The 23,416-nt window shown below is 54.9% G+C and overlaps 1 protein-coding gene across 3 annotated transcripts; it reads left to right on the top strand.

The window, feature by feature from the left end:
• Positions 1–49: 49 nt before the first annotated feature.
• Positions 50–22,552, top strand: CERCAM (cerebral endothelial cell adhesion molecule). Of its 3 annotated transcripts, none has more exons than XM_075905264.2 (13): positions 54–615; positions 5,835–5,945; positions 6,929–7,046; positions 7,618–7,752; positions 8,509–8,713; positions 9,123–9,242; positions 9,804–9,880; positions 12,544–12,650; positions 13,368–13,500; positions 13,924–14,051; positions 14,411–14,614; positions 17,269–17,548; positions 19,476–19,609. In XM_075905264.2, the coding sequence occupies exons 1-12, from the start codon at positions 404–406 to the stop codon at positions 17,504–17,506; spliced, it is 1,788 nt and encodes a 595-aa protein (XP_075761379.2). In that variant the 5' UTR covers positions 54–403; the 3' UTR covers positions 17,507–17,548; positions 19,476–19,609. The 3 variants fall into 3 exon arrangements, with proteins under 3 accessions (XP_006119070.3, XP_075761379.2, XP_006119072.3); XM_006119010.5 differs by having other exon boundaries at positions 55–615; positions 17,269–17,512; positions 19,476–19,614; XM_006119008.5 differs by lacking the exon at positions 17,269–17,548 and having other exon boundaries at positions 50–615; positions 19,476–22,552.
• The last annotated feature ends 864 nt before the right edge of the window (positions 22,553–23,416 follow it).

The raw sequence follows: 23,416 nt of genomic DNA, 5'->3' as shown, positions 1-23,416 counted from the left end.
GGATCCGCTCCGCCTAAATCAGGCCCCGAGGTAGCCCGAACAACCAGCGCAGGGCGCACGCCCAGGGAAAGGGGGCGAGGCCAATTCTGGAGAGGAGCTGGGTGACTCTCAGCTCCAGGCAGCCGGGGTCCAGCCAGTACCCCCGGCCCGGCCAGGCCAGCAGCAGAGAACCGGTCACGGCAGCTGAGGCATCTTCTGGGCTGGTGGCCCCAAGATTTGATCTGCAGTAGGGCACAGCCCCAGAGTTCACAGGCACCGGCCCTTCCCCACTGCGGGTATTCCCCTCCCCTCCCCTTCTCTTCCCTCCGGCGCTGATTCCCAGCCCGGCCCCTCTCTCCCCCGCCCCCTTCTCCGCCCCGCTCCCAGCTCGGCTCCCCGGCTGCTGGAGCCGCTCCCCGCGGCCATGAGCCCCACCGCGCTGCTGCGCTGCGCCCTGCTCCTGCTGCTGGGGGGCTCCGCCGGGAAGGCGGCGGCGGGGGGGAGCCCAGCCGGGCAACAGCAGGAGCTGCCCACCGTGGTGATCGCCATCCTAGCCCGCAACTCGGAGCACTCGCTGGCCCACTACCTGGGGGCCCTGGAGCGCCTGGACTACCCCAAGGAGCGCATCTCTGTCTGGTAAGGGCTGCTGGCTCGGGACCCCGGCCTGCTCGGGGAGGGCCAGAGTCCGGGGGCCCCAGGGTCGAGGCTAGTGCCAGGGCGAGGAAGGGCAGCCTGAGGCTTCAGGGGCAGCAGAAATGGGAGAGTGCCCAGCAGGATGGTGTCATCCCGTGTCTGCCCCCTAACTCGGGGCACGGCCAGACTGGAGACCCCTGCCCCGATTTGAATGGTCCTGGGCACTGGCGCAACAGCGCGGCTGGAAGCCCCGAGTTATGGGCTGGCCACGTTTCCACTCGCCAGAGGGCGATACCCCCATCCCAAGAGCGGAGGTTCTGCCCCGGCTCCGTGCATAGCCTCAAGCCTGGTGCCCGAAGCTGGGAGCCGCATCCCGTCTGCTTCCCCTGCCCCAGACTTACCTGCCATCCTCTCGGGAGCTGGTGGGAAATGTTACCCCGGGAGTCATCGTAGCGAGCCTGAGCTCTCCGCCCTGTGTTCAGGGCTGCTGGCAGCTGGTGTCAGGCTAGGGCTCGGGGAGCCACCAATCCCGGCTGCAGCGTGCGCTGGGCGACTGGCCTGGCCTGTCTCCGCGAACACGCGGGTTTCCGGCGGGCTGGCTGCGTGTCTTGGGAATTCGCAGCGCACAACAGCGGAGGGGTTAGAGAGGAGACGCCAATCCCCACTTTTCCCGGCAGGAGGCGCTGTGGCGCAGGTGGTGCTCGGGGAGCGGAGCGGTACCTGCCGCGTGTTTGGGTCCCCATGTGCTAGGAACTAATGGTCTCTCAGTCCTCGTGCACCTCGGCGTGCGGGGGGGAGTGTGTGAGCGGGGGGATGGTGCCCTGGTGATCAGGACCATGGGAGTGAAGACTCTTCTCTGCCCAGGCTGCTGGCAGGGGCTGAGGCTGGCATTCCCGAAGGGGCTCTGAAAAATGTCTCACTTTCATGAGACATAGTGATAGAAATGTAGCCGTGTTAGTCTGGTGTAGCCGAAACAAAATACAGGACTATGTAGCACTTTAAAGACTAACAAGACTAAACCATCTTGTTAGTCTTTAAAGTGCTACATAGTCCTGTATATTGTTTCATGAGACAGTCTGAGAGAAGCTGGAGAAGAGCAGCATGGATGGTGGAAGGGGGAGTGTAGGAGGTTGCAGGCTGCCCCCTCGCCGTTCTGCCACTTCCACACCCATGAGCCAGCCGGAGACTTTTCTTGGTGCTAGCACCCGAGCTCTTTATTGTCCGTGTCAGTTCCCACCACCTTCCATTTACAGAGCTTCAGACTGTCACCCCAGGGACCAGGTGCGTCTGCAGCCATCAGGGGTACACACCCTTTCCCTCCCTCCCTGCCAGCTTTATGTAGCCCCAGTTAATGAGGCCAGCAGCTGTTCCCCTTTGCCTCTTAGGCTGAGCCTTATCCTGCCAGCTCCAATTAAGCCTTACTGCTGGAGCTGGCTTGACAGAGCTCTGGCTCAGGCTTCCTAGCCAGCAGCCTGTTGCAGGGAGTAACTGCCAAGTTTGCTCAGCTCTGCTCTGCCCTGCCCACTGCCATTATGTACAACCAGTGCTGGGCAATGATATGGCACTTTCCCCCATCTCAGCTGGAACAGGGCCCCCCCCCCCGAATCCTGGCCACATCCTGCATCTGTTGTAATGGGCTTGGCCCCAAGGTGGGGCTGCAAACAAAACTGGGAAAGGGGGTTGTAGGCAGAGTGTGCGTCTCACAGCTCTGCACCAAGAGATACACAGCAGGGCCCAGGGAGCTCAGGGTCCCTCAGAGCATGTTGCAGCATTTGCTGGCTGGGCTGCGTGGTGCGCAGACTAACAGATGCCTTTCTCTGTCTGGCATGTCGCATTGGGCTCTGCTGAAGCCCAGCAAGCTGGCAGGTCATCCGTGGATTTTGAGAGCGCGCACTTGTGTGCTATTGCCAGGCGCTCCAGTCCTGCACTAGGGACGGGGGTGAGGAGGTGGCAGAAGGACTGGAACAGAAAAAGTGAAGGAGATCAGCTAATTCCAAGTTGGGAAGAGCCTGGTCTGAAGACAGACGGGCCCTTGTGTTTGGTGGCTGCACGGGCAGGGCAGTATGTGCCTCTTGAGGGCTAGATACAGAGTCTGCAGTTTGGAAGGAATGGTCCTTGCACATTCCCTCTCCCCAGTAGCAGAGTCTTGATTGCTTAAAATTACATGTTAATTCTCCACAAGATTCCCGCTTGCTGCCGTTGCTGGTGCCAGCGTCCTCGGGAGGTATTTATAGCGCCGGCACCAGGGCTTGTGCCAGGGTTGTTCGCGTGTCTCCTTTTAAAGGGATAGCAGCGTCTCTGGGGTGGAAGCAGAGCTCACAAGGTGGTTTAAGCTCTTTTATACCTGAATAGGAACATTCTGGGATAAACGGATTCCTGAAGCTCATACGGTTACACCAGTCACTGCAATTAATTTGGCCCATCTGTTCATATTAGAAAATTGGTAAGCTTTGCATTCACAGAGGTGGTGTAACCTCCATTTGGTCGATGGGGAGCCTAAGACATCCAGAGGGTAAATGACTTGTTCAGAGTGGGATTAGAACCTAGATGTTCTGATCCTCTACTCCCTGCTCTAGCCCTTAGACGACACTCCCTGCAGAAAGGGGGTGTTTTTGAATGAGTGGCACCAATTTCTTTTAGGACAAAGGAAAGCAGGGAACCAGTCTCAGAGCATTGTTGGCAAAGTGCCAGGCTGCCTATAAGGATGGGCAGTCTTGACAGTAGCCAGAGAGCTGTGCCTGGGGGAGCGCTGCTCCTTAGTGGTTAGCATTCCAGTCAGTCTCACGCTGCCGGTGCCCATGAGTACTGGGGGTGATCCTAGCTAGTTCCATGGAGTTCTCCCACTCATCTGCAAGCAGGTTAGGAAGATCTTGCTTTTCTATGGATAAGAATAGCCACTGACATCTGATAGAATAAAAAAAATGGATTTAAACCCTCATGCTTCAGAGCATGACCCAATACACTCTGAGGGTATGTCTACACTACAGCACTAATTCGAACTAACTTAATTCGAATTAGTTAATTCGAACTAAGCTAATTCGAATTAGTGCATCTAGACCTAAAAACTAGTTCGAATTCGCATTTTGCTAATTCGAACTAGCATGTCCACATTGAGTGGACCCTGAACCGTAGTTAAGGATGGCCGGAAGCAGTGCCGGCAGGGCATCAGATGAGGACTTAGAGCGTGGAGCTGCTGCCTCAGGCTAGCCGAGGGCTGTGCTTAAAGGGACCTGACCATGACCCCGGACAGACAGTTCTCAGGGGTTCCCCGCTTGCAAAGCAGTCCTGGCTTGGAATGCCCTGAGTGCCCACACTAGGCACATCACAGCACTCGGCCATCAGCCCGGCTGCACTTGCCACAGGCTGCCATCCGGAGGGGGGGTCAATCAAGGGGCTTCAGGAGAGCCTCAACCCCGAGGAGCCCACAGAGCCATCCCAGTCCTCCCCATCGGGGGCTCGTACCCCATTCCTCCCTCACCTCCTTCCACTTACCCCTCCCTAGCCCCCCTTCCTGATGTACAAAATAAAGGACACGTGTGTTCAAAAATAGAAACTCTCTTTATTGAACAAAACTCGGGGAACTGGGAAAAGGAGGTGGGAGAGGGGAAGAGAGAGGGTGGGAGAGGGGAGGACAACTAAAATGATCAGGGGTTTGGAACAGGTCCCATATAAAGAGAGGCTAAAGAGACTGGGACTTCTCAGCTTAGAAAAGAGGAGACGGAGGCAGGACAGGATAGAGGTCTATAAAAGCATGAGTGGTGTGGAGAGGGTGCATAAAGAAAAGTTCTTCCTTAGTTCCCATAACAGAAGGACTAGAGGACACCAAATGAAATGAATGGGTAGCAGGCTTCAAACTAATAACAGAAAGTTCTTCTTCACAAAGCAAATAATCAACCTGTGGAACTCCTTGCTGCAGGAGGCTGTGAAGGCTAGAACTAGAACAGAGTTTAAAGAGAAGTTAGATAAAGTCATGCAGGTTGGGTCCATGGAGTGGTATTAGCCAGGGGGTAGAAATGGTGTCCCTGGCCTCTGTTTGTGGAAGGCTGGAGATGGATGGCACGAAACAAATGGCTTGGTCATTGTTTCGGTCCATCCCCTCCAGGGTCCCTAGTGTTGGCCACTGTCGGCAGACAGGCTACTGGGCTAGATGGACCTTTGGTCTGACCCAGTACGGACATTCTAAGCTCAGGGTCGGGGGTCTCAGTGGACCACCTTGATTTTCATGCAAACCTACTCCCGGGTGGCCAGGCTGGCAGCTATCCTGCCCTAGACGGCCACTTTCCTGTGCCTAGTGCGGAGGTCGTGGATGAGATCCACGATCTCCGCAGTAGACCAAGCGGACGCCCGCCTCTTGCGGACCCGGGCAGGCTCCCAGGAGCCACCAGCCTGGTCCCGGGAAGAGGCGGAGGGCTGGGTGGCAGCGGGTGGCTGGCTTGAGCCATGCCAGGTGCAGGGTCTGCTGGCTGGGTGCTGGCAGGCTTGCACCTGGCACGGGCACCGTAGCCAGCCTGTGCCCCTTTAAGGGGTCCGGGGCCGGGAGGGGGGCAGACGAGTTTCCCTGGTGGTGCCCAGAGTGGCCACCAGGGAAAGCTGGGGAGGGCTAGCCTCCCACTAGTTCGAATTAAGTGGCTACACAGCCCTTAATTCGAACTAGCTAATTCGAACTAGGCGTTAGTCCTCGTAAAATGAGGTTTATCTAGTTCGAATTTAGCGCTCCGCTAGTTCGAATTAAGTTCGAACTAGCGGAGCGCTAGTGTAGCGCCTATCAAAGTTAATTCGAACTAACATCTGTTAGTTCGAATTAACTTTGTAGTGTAGACATACCCTGACAGGGGTCAGGAAGAAACTTCCCATGCAGGTAGGTTATCCTATAATTGTCCACTCTGGGTTTTCATCCACCTTCTCCTGAAACATCTAGCACTTGCTACTATTGGAAAGAGGACTCTGGATGACTGGATTATATAGACCAGTGGTTCTCAACCTTTCCTGACTGTACAGCTGAAGCACAAGCATCCCTGGCATCCTTGTTTGTGCAGTAGCTCTCTGTTGATGTCCAGTTGTGAGGGCTTTGGAGGTTGCGAGGCATTTGGGTAGCAGGCTCTATCTCCTGAGAGCTGTCACTGAGGTTTCCCTTCGAGTTTCATAGGACTGAATGATGTACTGCAGGAAATGTCTGGGAGAAGGGGAGGAATTAATGTTCCATCCACGTTTTGATTTCTCAGGTGTGCAACAGATCACAATAGCGACAACACGACTGAGATCCTGTGGGAATGGCTGACGGCCATGGAGAAACACTATCACTACATTGAATGGAAGTCAGTGGAGGAGCCCCGGTAAGGTGCATGGTCCCTTGAGGCCTTGCTGTAGCAACGTGTCCTAACAGAGGATGTTTTGTCCAGTTCATGCATAGGGAAACTGAGGCACGGAGGGGCTGAGGGGTTAGCCAAAGGCTACAAGGGACTTAGCTGGGGCTGGAATAGAACCAGAAGTTTCTAGCTTTCCGTCCCTCCACTCAGCCTACAAGACATCGCTGTTGGCGTTTTTCTTATGTGCACATGTATGGTTTGCAGGCCCAGATATGGGGCATAAAAATCTTTGCAGGAAGTGGGCCTAGCATACTCTTCCACCCTGCGGCGGTTCTGGTCCAGCTTTGGACAGGGTGCATGGGTATTCTCCTTCAGGTGGAATGGGGGCAGCTTGCTCCCCGCACCTTCCCTCATGGATGTCAGTTGTTTGGTAGCAGCCTGATGAAGGCATCTGAGGATACCTACTCATTGGCATTGTGGCGTCTGCCTGCAGCTTGGCAGGTTGGCTGCCATCTGTGCTGCATCCTGTTCTGATCTATGCAAACCTACTGTGCCCAGCTCTGTTCTCTCCTCTCTTGTTGTGCTCTTCTGGAGCTGACTGCACAGAGAGATCCCCCAGGAGTGAGAGGCTCCTGTGTACAGATGGAGACAGGGAGAGCCTGTTCTCATGCAGTGTCCTTACTGGGAATGTGTGGGCGGGGGTCTGATCCAAGCCTGAGCCTGCATCAGTGAGTCAGTTTCATGTGTCTCCCCTCCCCATCTGGGGCCAGTCACTGAGCCACACCGCACATGCTTGGGCTGCTTGTGGGATGAACAGGCTGGGCCTTGTGAGCTGAATGGCTCCTCAGCGGGGGATGCCTCCCTGCTTCCCCAGAGGGACTCCCCCAAGCAAACCCAATCCAGATGAGCTGCCCTGCCTTGCCTGAGCTACTCAGCCATCAGACACACCACTGCAGTGTGTGAGTTCACAGCAAAGGGCAGGTTGTTAACTCTTTGTTTGCCTGATGCAGCTCTTACCCCGAGGAGCTTGGCCCCAAGCACTGGACAGACGAACGCTACGAACATGTCATGAGGCTCAAGCAGGAAGCTCTGAGCTTCGCTCGGGCCAAGGGGGCAGATTATCTCCTGGTAAGAGAATCTGGAACTGGACCAAGGGGCCCCCTTTCCTCCTTTAGCACTGTAGCGATTTCAGCTCTCCTGCAAAGCCCAGCATGGGGCAACACCCCCCCCCCCCTTTCAGAGGTGTTGAAAGCAGAGATAGGAGAGTCTGTAATGTCACCCCCCCACCCTCCAGGGTCCAGGGCAGGATCACTCCTTGTGGCAGATCCTCTAGAGGTGTATCCGAACTGAAGTTTTGTGGCTCTGCTTTGTTGTGGATGCTACAGAACCATCACCCAACAATAATATCACCCCCCCTCCCTCCAGCAGGGCTGTGTGAGAATGCCCCCTGCTAGGAACATTTCCTCCAAAGGTTTCCCTCGCTGGCTGAAAGGCTGGAGGTTGAGGGTGCTGGAGAACCCTGGAGCTTCCCAGAGAAGCATTGGTGCCCTACCTAGCCCTGGCAAGGCAACAACTCTCCCTCCTAGCACCCTGCAGGTCACTCACCTGTTGTGATGAGCAGCCGGTGCTGGGTGGGCTAGATGCAGGGCCTGCTTCGGGCGTATTGCTCCCGCTATATGGGATGTGTTTCCACCACTAGCTCACCGACACAGACAGCATCCTGACCAACAATCAGACCCTGACCTTCCTGATCGCGCAGAACAAATCTGTGATCGCCCCCATGCTGGATTCCCAGACATACTACTCCAACTTCTGGTGTGGGATAACCCCTCAGGTAAGCTGCCTCGGGTGCGGCGGGGGAATCCCCCCTGCTGGAGGATTCCTCTTTGCTGCCCCTGAGCCTAGGTGCTGCTGCTGCCAAGCAGTGGGGTGTGTTATCCTTGGGGGTGCCCCAGTCCTGTGGGGTCCTAGGGCGGGTATGGGGAAAGTCTTCTCCCTTTGCCACAGCCTGAAAACACTGGCAACCCGGGAGCCAAACTGTCGGCTTTCTGTGTGAGGAACCTCCCTTTATGCCCTACCCCTGCCCATCTGGGAACCTCTGCCAGCTTCCTGCAAGAAATCCCACTGGTCCCTTCTGGGCCGTGTGCCACCCTGCCCGGCTCCCTCCCATCACATGAGCTCTACTGTCTCCTAAAAGCTCCAAGTAGCCTCTGAATTGCCCCATCTCTGCTGTGTGGGGTCTGGTGTCAGGGTGGCACAGAGCCTGGCCTGCTGCTGTCAGGACACGGCTGTGAGGGAGCTCTCCATGCTGGAGCTCTGCCTGCTTGTGATAAGTCGGAGAGCTGTGCTGCTTTGGCAGCCTTTTGGCTCCAGTCTGTGGGAATTAACCCCCCCCCCCCGGTATCAATGTTCCCCCTTTTTCCCATCCACGTGCAGAATAAATTGTATGCACACTGAGGCACGTGTGGATGTGCACCACAAATAGAAACACTGTGGGCACTCTGCTAATCAGCTGGGTGGCAGCTGAATCCTTCCTGGGTGGCATCCAAGTGCTTAGCTTACAGGGAACGCTGCCCCCGGTATTTCCCAGGGTTACTACCGCAGGACGGCAGACTATTTCCCCACCAAGAACCGCCAGCGTGTGGGCTGCTTCGCCGTCCCCATGGTATACGCCACCTTCTTGCTCGACCTGCGGAAAGAGGGGACCTCCGAGCTCGCCTTCCATCCGCCCCACCCCAACTACACCTGGCCCTTCGACGACATCATCGTCTTCGCCTTCTCCTGCCAAGCAGCGGGTGAGGGCCAGGGAGAAGGGAGAGGCGGGGCAGGGGACCCGCAGAGAGTTGTACTAGGTCCTCTCTGGGGGACCTCCTCAAGGCATCCCATGTCTGGGGATGGGGAGTCAAGGCCAGATGCCTGTTTGCTGTGAGATTTGAATCTGTCCCCAGGATGTGGAATTTAAGGATGTGAAAGTGCCCAGCAGCCCTCTCCTGCCCTGTGCTCACCCTGCTCAGCCCCTTTGTCCCAGGCAGAGTGGTTGCTGGAGGCGGTGGAGGAAGGCTTGGCTGGCACACTAGGAGGAGAGCAGGGTTTGTGCTTTGGGATGCAGCGACATGGGGTAGACTGGAGTGCAGAGCTCTCAGTGGAGAGGCTGGGAGCAGGGACTGGTCGCCCGGGGTTACTCTGGCAGCTGCTGCCTTTCAGGAGTCCAGATCTACGTGTGTAACCAGGAGCGGTTTGGCTACATCAATGTCCCAGTGAAGCCTCATCAGACGCTGGAGGACGAACGCATCAACTTTGTGCACCTCATCCTGGAAGCCATGGGTAAGGGCTCAGGGGTCCAGCCACTGGCACAAGGGGAATGACGGGAGCTTCCCAGGGCTAGGACCCCAGTGTGGCACAGATCAGCCTTGGCAGGCGCAGCGCCCTGAGGAGAGCGGCGTTTCACCTGCTTACCCCGGGGGTGCATTGTCTGAGGAGTTGACGGTCAACACCTATGTGAGTCCAGTCTCTCTTTGGCTAACCCCCTAGCTGACGTGAGGGAAGTGCATTTGGTCACAGGTGGGGGCTTGCTGGCTTTCTTGTTGGGGTGACAGCAGCAAGCCAGAGAGTTGAATGGGCCATGGGAAATGGAAGGCCCCAGGTCAGCCATGAGGCACTCTGACTGAGGGCCTGGTGGATTGGGAGCACTGTCAGGCCAGCCCCAGCCTGCACCATCATCCAGAAGCGAACCTGGGGGCAGTCCCCAGGAAGCTCTTAGCCCACACACCAGCTGTGTTCGGTGAGGCAGACGCAGCTGTGGGTGTTTTGTGTCCATCTAGGCCCGTGGAAGGAGGGTTGTGGGTATAGTGACTCCAGCTTAACCACGTGTTTTGTCTCTTGCAGTGGATGGCCCCCCGATGTACCCCTCCGAGCATGTTTCCCTTCGCCCCAAGCACCTTGGGAAAATGGGCTTTGATGAGGTGAGCACCTGGCTGCAAGTCCAAGCACGTTGCCCCTCCCTGGCCTGCACAGCATCCATGTGGCACCTACTGCCCCTCACCTTCCCTGCACCCGCTGGGGTTGCTGGCCAGCAGAGGCTGCATGGTGTTGTGAAGTGCCCCCAGCAACGCCAAGAGGGCTGCCACTTTGGGTGAAGGATACTCTATGACCCATATCACTTGCCTGGTAGCCTGTGCTGCTCCATTAAACGCCCAAGCTGGGACCCCCGGGAACAGCACCTTGGGGCCCAGTGCAGAGTTGGCTCAGGGCGGAGGATGGGTGGCTGGTGAGGGAGGCCTGCAAGAGCCCTGGCCCTTGGGGAATGGTTCTGCTATTGCTTCAAAAAGGAGGGAGCGGGCTATGGCCCTTCCTTCATCACACTCATTGCCATGGAGCAGGGCTTGTTCCCCCATCGCACCCAGCTGGGATAGAGCCAGAGATGATCTTAAGGGAGGGCGAGCCGGGCGGTTGCGCAGGGCCACCATTTTCAAGGGGCCCAACCTCCCGAATCCTGCCCCCAGATTTTTCTGGTTACTCCCTGACCTTATTTTTTTTTTTTGGGCTGACAAATTTTTGTCTGGTATTTTTTTTTAAACCATCTGGTAACCCTACGGGGCTGCCAGTTGGTTAGGACCGGCCCTGGATAGAGCTTTCTGCATTGGCTGGAAGAACCCCTTGTAGACTATTCCCCTCCCCTTAGTGAGCATGGGACTATGCCCCCGCCCTGGGGGTCTCTAGCCTGATGTTCAAGGGAGCCAACAGCCTGTGCGGGTCCCTGGGCAAGGTGGCAGGGGTGGCTCTGTGCTCCCAGAAGAGGCGGGGCCTCAGGTGGAGGGGGTGAGGCTGGGGCAGTCAGACCTCCATAATACCTGCACGCAGTGCATCCCCCCTCCCCCTCAGAGCCACACAGAACGTGCAGCAAGGTGCTCTGGCAGCGATTCAAAGGGCCTAGTTGCAGTGGTCCCCAACGCAGTGCCCGTGGGCGCCATGGCGCCTGCTGGGGCATTTATGTGTGCCCACCAAAACATCTGGGCTGGCCCCGCCCCCGACGCGTGGCACATCCGTGGTGCGGGCCCCGGGCATGTGGCACATGGGTGGCCCCTGCCCTGGACACGTGTCACATGCGCGGTGCCAGCCCTGGGCTCAGGGTGCATGGGCGGCCCCCTCCCCCGGGCACATGGCGCATGCGTGGCCCCACCCCCAGAAGCGTGGCACATGAGCGGCCCCGCCCCTGGGTGCCCGGCAGCCATGAAAGGTTGGGGACCACTGGCTAGGGCTCCAGCCACTGCCACAGTAGCAGCAGCAGCAGTGGCCAGGAGTGCTGGGCCCCTTTGAATCTCTGGGCCCTGGGATAACTTCCCCCTTTGTGCTCTGCCCCCCACCCCTTTGGTGAGCCGGCTGGTGTTTCCCAGAGTAGAATCAGAATCGTTGGACTGGAAGGAACCTTGAGAGGTCATCGAGTCCAGTCCCCTGCACTCATGTATTAACTGGACATCCCTGACAGGTGTGTGTCTAACCTGCTCTTAAACATCTCCAGTGTTGGAGATTCCGCAACCTCCCTAGGCAATGTATTCCACAGTTTAACCACCTGGACAGGTAGGAAGTTTTTCCTAATGTCCAATCTAAACCTCCCTTGTTGCAATTTAAGCCCATTGCTTCTTGTTCTATCCTCAGAGGTTAAGGAGAACAATTTTTGTCCCTGCTTGAAACAACTTTTTATGTCACGGGTGGGAAACCTCAGGCCCGGGGGCCATATGTGGCCTGGATCTGGCCCCTTCCGTGTGAGTGTGTGTGTGAAGTGCAGGCAGAGCCAGGCTGGTGATTAGGGAAGGCATCTTACACACCAGATGCCTATAGTGGGAAGCGTCTCTCTCCTCAGTTGGGGACCACATCAGTTTTTTTTTTTTTTTTTTTGCTTCTGACTTGTGTCCAGCCCCTGACTGATTTTTCTGTAGGTCAGCAGCCCAAAAAAGGTTCCCCACCCCTTTTTAAGTACTTGAGAACTTCAGAGGGGTAGCCAAGTTAGTCTGTAACTGGAAAAACTGGAAAACAACAAATAGTCTAGCAGCACCTCAAAGACTAACAAAACACGTAGATGGTATCATGAGCTCTAGTTGCTACAACCTGTTATTGGATCCCCTCCTGCCAGGATTGTCTTCTCCAGACTAAACAAACTCAGTGTTTTCATCTTCTCTCATAGGTCATATTTTGTTAACCTTCAACCACCTTGCTCTTCCCTGGACTTTCTTTAATTTGTCCACAGCTTTCCTGAAATGTGATGCCCAGAACTGGACACAGTACTCTTGCTGAGGCCTAATCAGCGCAGAGTAGAGCGGAAGAATGACTTCTCGTGTCTCGCTCACAACAATCCTGCCAGTGCATCCCAGAATGATGTTTGCTTTTCTCTGCAACAGTGTCACACTGTTGACTCATATTTAGCTTGTGGTCCCTTTTTGCAGTACTCCTTCCAAGGCAGTCGTTTCCCATTTAGCATGTGTGCAATTGATTGTTCCTACCTAAGTAGAGTACTTTGCATTTGTCCTCATCAAATTTCATCTTATTTTCCTCGGACCATTCGTTTCTCCAGTTTTTCCAGTTAATTTTGCTTTTTAATCCCGCTCTTTAATATTTTATTCTTCTTTAGATTTTCCTGATTAACCTAGTGCGGCGGCCAGACAGGCGCCAGCGGATGCTGAGTTCACTCCATGAGCTGGAGATAGAGCCGCTGGTGGTGGATGCTGTGGATGGGAGGTGATTGCTCTGAGCTCCTTACGCTGCTTTGCCATGGTGAGGGATGGACTGCCTAGACCCCAGGGAGGTGGAGGGGAAATGAGTTGTGGACACTGGGGGCTGACAGGTTTCTTGCTGCTGTAGCTCAGCGCTGTCGCTGCTGTTTTGGATTGAGCTGGGGGATGCATTAGGACCCTGCACATTGAACCAACAGGGGAAGTGCTGCCAGTCTGGGGTGGAGAGCTTCTCTCCTGAGCAAGGGAATAAAAAGGCAGGTGTCAGATGGGGTAAGAAGAGTCAGCAGCCAAAACTACCTGCGAGTCGCTGGCCCGGGGCTCATCTTGCCAAACCCTCTGCACCCTCAGGGCCTTGCCACAGGTAGCTGTGCGGGAGAGTCCAACCTCCACCAGGTGTGGCCAGGCCCCTCCTAGGCAGTGTTTTTGGGGGAGGTGTTTCACTAGGGACTCCCCGGTGGAGGATGCGCCCGTCACCCAAGGCTGGAATAACCTGCCCCAGACTGGCACTAGCCCATGTGGCTGCAGGGAGGTGCTTGGTTTTGACTGGGCCAGGAGCAGGGACAGAAGAACTCAGTGTTATTCCAGGTGCAGGACGATGGGAGGCTATTGGGAAGGCTCTGTCATGGCCATCATCTGCCCTCTCCCCCGGCCAGTGCGGGATTGTTCCCTACAGCCTGCTGTCCAGTGCAGCACTTCTCTAACCACGGCCTCTCGCCTCCAGCGCCCTGAACAGCAGCGACATTAAGAACCTGGGTGTGGATCTGCTCCCAGGATACTATGACCCCTTCTCCGGCAGGACGCTCACCAAGGGGGAGGTTGGTTGCTTCCTCAGCCATTATTACATCTGGAAAGAGGTAAAGACCTGGAGTAAAGGAAGACAATAAACGGGGAGGGGAAGATGACACCGATGCCAAGGGGGGCCCATGGCACTGGGCATTGTTCAGAGTGAGAGACAGACCCTGCCCCAAAGAGCTTATTGTCTAAACAAAGAAAGGAAGGGAAGCGACTTGCCCAAGATCACCATTGCCAGAGCTGGGACTAGAAGCTAGGTCTCCTGGGTCCTACTGCGGTGCCCTACACACTGGAGCTCATCCTGGATGTGTGGAAGGGGATGGGGATGTGGATGTCACCTCTCCCCTACTCCTCTGTTCTGTGAGGCTCATCACCAGAGCCCCAGCCAGACTTAGTTTCTGGACTGGTGCCGTCGTCCTGGGGAGGGGGAGTCCAAGAGGGAGCTGCAGGGCCTCTTACGACAGCTGCTTGGGCTCTGCCTGCAGATCGTGGCGCGGGGGCTGGAGAAGTCGGTGGTGTTTGAGGATGATGTGCGCTTCGAGGTCTATTTCAAGGTGCGGCTGACGCGACTGATGGAGGAGTTGGAGTGGGCACAGCTGGACTGGGACCTGATGTACGTTGGGCCAGCTCACAGTGAGGGGAAAGGGATGGGATGGGGTTGTGGGTGGGGCAAGCTTGCCTTCTAAGTGCTATCACTGATTGAATCCCTCCATGGTCGGGGGCCCTTTGCCCGCTTCCCCATAGGTTGGTGCCCTTTGATGCTGGCTCCTATTTTCAGACCGGCAAATGCCCAGCTCTGGTGTATTCAACCCCAAATGCCCCCAGGTGTCAGTGAAGCCTGACACCTGGAGGCGAGTCTGCATCCCGCTCCCAGCCTGTGGAGCTACCCAGTCCCCGTAGCGTGTTCGCTGCCTGGGATTGCTGTGGGCCTGGCTCCTTCTCTTAGCTGGTGGGCTGCTTTTGCCTTTGCAGCTACCTTGGCAGGAAGCAGGTGAACTCGGAGGACGAGGAGCCGGTGGAGGACGTGCGGAACCTGGTGGTGGCTGAATATTCCTACTGGACCCTGGCTTACATCATCTCCCAGCGGGGGGCACAGAAGCTGATCAGGGCTGAGCCCCTGTCCAAAATGCTGCCGGTGGATGAGTTCCTGCCCATCATGTATGACAAGCACCCAAAGTAAGGAGAGGCGCCAGCTGCTGCTTCCTCCTTATGGGATGGCTGGGAAGGGACAGAGCCCAGTGCTGGGGGGGTCTCCAATCCATTCAGACAACTCCACCCACTCCCAGAAGAGATTTTGGTTCTGTTTTCCTACCCAGTCAGGTGTGACTCCCCTTTGCTAGTCTGGTTTGCAGCTCAGACCCCGTTAGCAGCTTGGTCTTGTAAGTGAGGAAACGTGTGTGTGTGTCCCCCCCCCTCTCCTTCCAGCGTTACATGTGCACTGAAAGAAAACATCTGTTCCCATGAGCTCATTCCCCTCAGCCGTGGCTGCGCTCTGGTCTATGGAAAATAGTCGTCAGGGACCTGAGGGGGAGGAGGGCGCAGAGAACGGTCATTGCCAGCCAAGCAAGGGCTGGCGTGAGATGAGTTTGGAGGATCTCAGCTCCACGTCCTGCCTAGCATCATGACTAATTCTTCCACATGCTGCCTCTTACTGCCTGTCTGGGCCATGAAGACTGAGCCCCACCTGACATCTGTGGATTCCTCCCCTGGTTAGAGTTAGGCCCAGCCCAAGGGATGCTTTCTCTGCTGCCACCTGTGTTCCATGGTAGGCAGAAGGCTCCAGGGCTTTTGACCAGATGCTGTTCAACAGCACTGAAATCGCACATGGAGGGCGAGGTGAGAGGATCGCTAGAAAACCTGGTGGAGCTGAGAGTGCAGCTTTCATGGCCAAGGAATCTGTGCGTGTGTTATCTAAGAATGTGGGTGCTTATCTGAGGATCACGGAGACCCCAGGCTCTAAATACAGCATGCGGACATGGCTACCAACTCCCCCTCTGCACTGTCCCCCGTTCATCCCCACGCACTGTGCAGTCCCACCTCTATTCAGCCAGGATACCCCTCCCCCTGCCCAATATCTCCCAGCCATTCCAGGGCAGCCCTGTGGCTCACATACTCTGCAGCTGTCTTAGGTGCTCTGGGATTCCAGTCAGACTGCTGCAATGGAGTGCCGACTTCCTGCCCCTCTGGCAGGCCTCTGGCTGCGGGGGGAGGGGAAGGAGCTGGGAAGGGTTGAAAGAGATGGAAAAACAGGGATTAAAAGAGCACAGGGAGGGATGGAGGGGGAGGTGGACAGCCCTGGGTGTGAACCAGGAACCATTCCAAATCCCAGGCTAGCAAGAATAACATCAGCCTAAGCTGTCTGGCACTGGGTCAGCCCAGTGGCCTAACTGGGACCAGGTGAGTGCCCAGGTCTGCAGTAGACCCCAGTTTGATCTGACTGGCACAAGGCAGGAGCTGGGCAGGCTGAGGAGGGGAATGTGACAGGAATAGGCCCTGAGGCTCCGTCTAGACTGCAGGCTTCTTGCGCAAGAAGCTTTTTGCAGAAGAGATCTTCCTCAAAAAGTTCTTGTGCAAAAGCGCGTCCACACTGCAAAAATGCATCGGAAAAGCGATACGCTTTTGCGCAAGAGAGCGTGCATGCTGCATGGACGCTCTCTCGCAAGAAAGCTCTCATTGCCATTAACAGAACGGCCACCAGGGTACCTGTGCTTCTTTCAATAGGCTGTTTTTGCGCAACCCCCCCCCGCCTACGTCTATACTGTAGCCTCTGTGCGGAAAAGCATATGCAAATGAAGCTCGGCATGGACTATCGCCATGCTTCATTTGCATAATTAATGAGCAGCTGCTTTTGTGCAAGAGGCTTTTGCTCAAAAAAGAGCCATGTAGACGGCTCTTTTTTGCGCAAAACCCCCCTCTTTGCGCAAAAGCCTCTTGCGTAAAAACAGCTGCTCATTAATTATGCAAAAGAAGCACGGTGATATCACATGCGGAGCTTCATTTGCATAAGCTTTTCTGCAAGAAAGCTACAGTGTCGACGTAGCTCGTTTCCCATTCATACACAACTTTTTCCGCAAGAGCTCTTGCACAAAAAAACTTATTCTTCATAGAAAGAGGAATAACTATTGTGCAAAAACCCCCTCTCTTCTTCTGATTTACTGTAAATTTACTTGCGCAAAAATGCACTTGCAGTATGGACGCTCTGAGTTTTTGCACAAAAACTCTGCAGTCAAGTTGTATCCTCAGTGTAGAGCTCAGGATGGCTAAGAGCTGCCAAGAACCCTGCCAGGGTGGGTGCTGGGATAAAGCACATTGGGGGATGGGGCCAGGAACCATTGCGGCTCCTCATGTTGTCTTACAGCCTTGGCAGGCTGCAGGGTGAGCTCATCGCGGGATTCCTTGTTTGCTGTAGTTTCACGAGGAGGCTGGGAACGGTTTAGCTCTGCCGTGGCTGCTGAGAAGCATGTTTCTGGGCAGCCGGCCTGAGCCAAGCCAAGTGCTTTGGCTGCAGTTAGTGCTGTTCCATCAGGCAGGGGGATGGGTGGATGCCTCTCACCTACAGACTCTCTCTGAACCAGCAGCCTGCCTGGAGTTCTTGGCTCCCATGCCCAGTAGGAAATGCTTTGGAAGAGCCATCAAGGTGCTGCGTCTCAGGGCACTTCCTCTTCTTTGGTGTCAGAAGCCCAGGGATGCAGCGTTAGAGGCGACGGGGTTCCACCTCCCCCCTTTGCCGGGCAGACCCTGGCATCCCCTTGGGTGTACAGATTTTATTCTCCCGGATCTTTTGTGTTTCTATCCAGCCACGCTGATTTTTCCCCCTCTCCCTTTCCTAGTGAGGATTACAAGAAGCACTTTGCTAACAGAGACTTGCTGGTGTACTCGGTGCACCCCCTGCTGGTTTACCCCACTCACTACACTGGGGACTCTGAGTGGCTCAGCGACACGGAGACATCTACTATCTGGGATGACGACTCCAAGAAGACGGACTGGAGTGGCTCTCAGAAAACAATGAAGGGTTCCCGAAGCAACGCTGGCCATTCCTTCCGCTCGACCTCCCGGGATGAGCTGTAACGTCAGGTTGCTAAGCCAGGCCTGGGAAGAGCTGCGTAGCGCGTGTGTAAACATGCCGATTCAGAAATTGGCTGCCAGGAAAAGCTGCCCTGCAAACATGTCTGAAATCTCCCTTCTCATCAGAGTTCAGCAGCAGCTTTCCCCTTCCCCACAGCTGATCTCAAAGCATCTGACAGACAGCAGGGAATTAGTGTCCCAGCCAACCCCCTTCCTCTAGGTTGTTATCTGACAAATGGGGAAACCAAAGCTCTGAACTGGATCTGCCCATAATTGGGTAGAAAGTCAGTGGCAGGTGAACAGAACCCAGGATTCTTGGCACACAGGCCTATGTTTAGCTGCACGACCACAGCCTGTTTCAGCTATTGTTGGGGGAGTACCTGTGATGTCCCACTGCTCCCGCAGTATCAGGTGCTCTCTCAAGAGGGTGTGTCAGATAATCCAGGGGGCTAATGCACATCCTTCCCCAGGGTTGGAAGCTCTTGCAACGTTAGGGGCAAATCCCGGTTGTTCTGCATCCGCAGGGTTGAGTATTTGGGAGGGGAGATACAAAGCCAACCCATGGGAGGTCAGGTCAGTACCGAGAGTATGCATTTGGGAGGCAGTGTTTGTCAGCTGGCTAACTGAGGGGACTGAGTGTCTGGATTCCTGAGTTCTACGCCACTGATTCTCTGTGTGAACTTGGGCAAGTTGCTTTACCGCTATGTGTAAAATGGGGATGAGGATCCTCTACATCCCAGAGTTAGGGAGAGGCCATGTTTAGGTACTGTCTGTAAAGTCCTTGGAACTCCTGAAGTGGAGGCGGTGAGGGGTGAATACATTGCTCCTGGCATCCCAAAGGTTTCCTTCACGCTAACTGCTCAATTGGCTTCCTGCTGGGTAGGGAGGCCGGGCAGTATATTTCACGGGGCTTACGCTGTAATTGGAAAATGAGACAGTGCATGATGCCAGACAGCAAAGCAGTCCTATTAAAAATCTATGCTTTGTCTGCTCCAAACCTAGCACAGCAATTGTTAATCCTCGTCAGAATTTCCATGACAAAGCTCTTGTGTCTGGCATTTTTAGTGCGAGCAGGAAAATGATTCCTGGGCAGGAGCCTAGCAATGAAGGGTACAACCTGGGAGCACATGAACTGGGCAAGGTTTGAAAACAAAAATAGCTTGGCCTTATTTCCGTGGTAAGCACGTGGTGGATCAGCTGGATGGTCTGGGCTGTGGCATGCCAGCATGTACCTTCTCCTCCTCCTGCTCTGCCTCTGAGCCAGTTGGCACTCTCCTCCCCAGAGGTGGCTGCACAGAGCTGGGGCTGGCAGGCACCACAGAAGTGAAAGAGATTATTTCTCATTCCCAGGCTTGTTACGTGACCTCGTCTGAATCTGAGGTGAGCCAAACAAAGCAGGAACTTCGGAGTAACTGCTGAGCCTCCAGCCTGAATAGCCTGGGCTGGGCTGCTTCATCTGGGGAGGGTCCCAAAGAGTGGGCAACTTTCCTCCTTCGCTCTCCAGTTCTTGTATTGGTTTAAACTCCTGTAGACTGTGACTGGACAGTGGGGATCCTAACCTGGATCCAGCCATGCACACTGAAGTCCCAGGCCATCCTCAGAGCACGTGCTGCATGGAAGAAGCTTCCCCCATGCAGATCCCCACCACTGGACCTCAGTCCTGATGGGATGGACTCTCTTTGTGGGCAGAGTAGAATTTCCTCTGTATGGCCCAGTCATACCTTGTTCCTTTTCTTGGCCGTCTCCGCTGAGATGCCCAGCAGCACAGCCAGGCCCTCTTGCAATGAATAGGGGGACAAGCTCTATGGGACATGGGGAAGCTCAGTGCCCAGGACGGGGGCATTTGAGGCACCAAATTGTTCAGTTTTACAGGCCGGCACCACATCAGCTCAGGAAGCCTAGCTCTGCCCAATGGCACAGCAACCAACCCCTGCTTGCACCAATAACACGGGGCTCTCGCTTCCTTTTGCAGGAGTGCTTCCCATTCAACGGCTACAAAGGAGGGTCTCAGTGAGCCACTTTGTCCAGCTGCACATCCACTGGTTCCTGTCGGAGAGATGCAGCTGTGTTTGCTTGACCCAAGGGGGTGTTTAATCTGGGCCTACAGTCTTGCTCACTGTGACAGACCGTATGCGTGGATTGCACCAAGGAGGACTATGCTTGACTTTCTGGATGTCTCTGCCAGATGGTGGAGCTTTTGGTTTAGCCCTTTGAAACCGACTTCTCCTTCCCCATCTCTAATGGTGCCTCTGTCAGAAAGGACAAAACCATTTGGAAATGCACAACACAGAGGTAACCCTCCAGGTATCGACTTGTCTGGTGTTTTCAGACTGAGCTCGTTCCTGTAGGAATGCAAGAGCCCACTCTGCTGAGATCTGTCTGGCTGTGGAGCCAGAGGGTGTGTTAGGTCCAATGGCTTATGCCATGTATTGATTCTTTTGTAATACTTGTTTGGACGTTTTATTTGTTGATCAACTCATCCTTCTGCTCCAGCAGACTCAAACGTCTTTCTCTCTTCCACCCCAGCCTGGAGTTGCTTACCACACCCCGTGCCTGGCTGAAAAGGGGATGGCACCGGGACATGAGGTAGTGGGTGCCTAAGAAATGCTCAGACAGACTTTCAATGCTGTAGGCTGGGGGAGAATCCAGTGCACTGCAGAAGTAAAGCAAGAATCCACCCAGCTAATTGCAGCTTAGGGTTCTCTCTGCATTATGCCTGCTGGGTTTTCTCTCACGTGTATATTTGACTCAAATAAGCCTGCCATCAAGAGGATTAAACTGGATTTTATTTAAGTCAACTCATTCATCTTACCAGGTTTTTTTCTCTATAGCCCCCTCTAGTGTTCTCTAGTGCGTATTGCATTTGTTCTCTCCTTTGGACAACTAGCATACCCACAATACAGGCAGTCCCCGATTTAGGAACAGATTACATTCCGAACACCTGGCTGTAACTCGATTTGGTTGTAAGTTGGAAATACCCTTAAGTGGTCTGTTTGAAAAACTTGATGTAAATGGTTCTCAACTAGAAAATACTATAATGGGGTTAATGGGAGGTTGGTCATAAGTTGGTGTGTTTGTAAGTTGGGGAGTGGCGTAGTCTGCAGGGCCTAGATCACCTCCTTTGTGCATGTGCAACGCACTGGCAGTGTCCAGTGATCACCTTTGAATGTCACACAGGAAGGGGAATAAGTTGTACCAGTGTAGGGCACCTTTTACTGGTAGAAAAATCACACCCCTTACTGATGTAGTTATAATGGAACAAAACCCATCTGTGAATGGGGTGGGAATGGGAGCAGAGAACTGCAGGGTGGACTAAGTGTGAGACCCAAGAAATATGGGATACGGTTTGGGGTGTCCCTGTGTGAGAGACCTTAGCACCACCGTGATACTAAAGGTCAGGTGTTCAGAACAGCCTGGGTGTGGGCCCTCTGTCTGGAGGGAAGGAGCTGCCTGCCTTCTACTCTGTGCTGTTCCCCTGTGGGTTGGTGTTTCCATCACTGAGTAATGCTCGAAAATGAAGCCTGGTTTAGTGTCTCAAATGGGTGACTGAAAGGCAGGAGCTGCCTTTCTCTGCCACTTTCCAGGTGACCTTGGGCAGATCACATCACCTGTCTGTGCCTCTCTGGCCTCAGCTGTTGAATGAGAGAGAGATGAGCCTTCCCTCCATCACTGGGAGGGTTAATCAGTTTAATGTCCTGTGACGTAGTGGGGGTGTTGTTACATTTACTCTTTGCTGTATTGTGCCGTGTGTGTCTGTGTGTACGTGTACTCAGTTTCCATGTCCTCCCCGCAGCACCCTCTGCATGAGGGGGGAGAGGCTGAGCATGACTCACTCCAGACATATAAGGGCCAGACACAGGAGAGAACTCCTGGCCAGGAGTTGAGACAAAGGATAAGTGGGGCTACACCAGGTTGGGGGGCGGGTAAGGCCTGTGAGAGACTTGGAGCAGGAAAGGGGGGTGAAGGATGCAGGAGCCCCTCCCCCCCAGAGGAATAAAGTTGCCTGCTCTCAGGGCTTGTGCTAACATCGATCCTGTGCTACGCTGTGTCTCTGTGAACCAATAACACCTTCTGTTCTACCTGCTGGCTGAGAGCCTCCTCTGGCTGCAGAGGGGGGTACAGGGTTGGGGACATCCAGGGTTTTAAAGATGCCCCAGGAGGAGGGAGCTCAGCCTGCCCCAGTGTTGTGTAGCCTACATCTTGCTCTGTGCCTTCTGGATAGTTGAATCTTGCCATGTCTCTGCTGGGCAGGGAGGGATTCTCACATCCTTCTGGCTACTCCGAAATGCCAGCATGCAGGTTGGCTTGTTGGAATGTCCTCCTTAAACTGATGGCAGGAGACGGGGAGCACGCTGGCCGCGGTGCTGTGGCTGTGGCTATATTAAAGACATGGGGCTTGGCTCAGCCTGTGTAGCCCTGGGAGCAGAGTAGGGGTAAAGCTTCCCTTCTAACCAGGTGACATTTCACAGCCGCCCTGGAAAGCCAGACTTTGCACTGGCTTCAGAAGTGCTGTTCAAAGTGACTCTGCATCCTGAGCAGTCCTGTACAGAAACCAGTTGCCCTCATGGTAACTGGCAGAAAGATGCTTTTAGTCATTAGAACTGAGCTCAGACAGAAGCCTGGAACCTGCCGTGGCGGTAGACTGGCAAAGCGGTTCAGTGGAGCAATAAAATGAAGTCCCTGTCCAATCATCTCTTTCCTTTCCACTTAGAGCTCCAATGTGCGATTCCTGCCCCTCTCCTCCCGTTATGTACTTGGCACTAGAAGTGCTCTAGTCCAGTGGTCTCCACCCTTTTTAATGCTTGAGATCACTTTTTGAATGTAAATGCAATCCAAGATCTACCTGAGACCCAAACACCCTTGCCCCGCCTCCTTTGTGCCCCTTCTCCAGAGGCCCAGCCCCTGCTCATTCCATCCTCCTTCCCCCCCTTTCACTAGGCTGGGGCAGAGGGTTGGGGTGCAGGCTGTGGCCTTGGATTAAGGGATTTGGAATGTGAGAGGGGCTCTGAGCTGTTGTCAGAGGGGGTTCTAGTTTGGATGCCGTCAGGGGTGATCGGGGCTAGGGATGCAGGAGGGGGTTTATGACTGGGGTAGGGTTTCGGAATGTGGGCTCCAGCTGGGCACTGTTTACCTCAGGTGACTCCTGGCTGGTGTTGCAGTGGGGCTAGGGCAGGCTCACTCCTGTCCTGGCTCTGCACCACTCCCCAAAACAGCCAGCAAACTCCCTCCATCCCAAGCCCTGTTGTCCCTTCGCTGCTCTGTGGAGCTAGGATACAAAGTGGGAGAGGGGGCACCTTGACATCAGCAACCTTCCTCTCCCTCCCCTGCCCTGCACAGAAAGCAGGGGGCTCCTGGGGTTCAGCTCCAAGGCAAAGGGCAGGAGATGTGCAGCAGTGGGGGGAGGGGCAGCTGAAATGCCTGCACTTGATAATAGACTCTTGGCCAAACCAGTTAGGATCCCCTGTCAGAGGCTCCAAGATCTACCAGTAGATCCTGATCCTGATCTACTGGTTGGTGACCACTGCTCTAGTTACTATAATCTACCACCCTGCCACATTTGATTAGTACCTGTCCTGCTGCTAGAAAACAAGAGAAGTTGATGCCAAGTCTCTGGGGGTATGTCTACACTACCCTCCTAGTTCGAACTAGGAGGATAATGTAGGCATACCGCACTTGCAAATGAAGCCCGGGATTTGAATTTCCCGGGCTTCATTTGCATAAGCGGGGAGCCGCCATTTTTAAAACCCTGCTGGTTCGAACCCCGTGCAGCGTGGCTACACGGGGCATGAACTAGGTAGTTCGAACTAGGCTTCCTAGTTGGACCTACCGTTACTCCTCATTTCACGAGGAGTAACGGTAGTTCGAACTAGGAAGCCTAGTTCGAACTACCTAGTTCGTGCCCCGTGTAGCCAC

This window comes from Pelodiscus sinensis, chromosome 23 (assembly GCF_052426305.1).
Source record: "Pelodiscus sinensis isolate ZL-2025 chromosome 23, ASM5242630v1, whole genome shotgun sequence".
NCBI classification, from domain to species: Eukaryota; Metazoa; Chordata; order Testudines; family Trionychidae; genus Pelodiscus; species Pelodiscus sinensis.
The sequence above is the reverse complement of the archived record's forward strand: the minus strand, read 5'-3'. Positions and strand labels throughout refer to the sequence as shown.

What these genes read in the sequence shown, in the direction of transcription:
- CERCAM (XM_006119008.5), top strand. Translation starts at nt 404, where the DNA reads ATGAGCCCCACCGCGCTGCTGCGCTGCGCCCTGCTCCTGCTGCTGGGG. An exon ending in AAGGAGCGCATCTCTGTCTG is followed by an intron (nt 616 to 5,834) that starts GTAAGGGCTGCT and finishes TTGATTTCTCAG; the next exon opens with GTGTGCAACAGATCACAATA. An exon ending in GGAAAATGGGCTTTGATGAG is followed by an intron (nt 9,881 to 12,543) that starts GTGAGCACCTGG and finishes ATTCTTCTTTAG; the next exon opens with ATTTTCCTGATTAACCTAGT.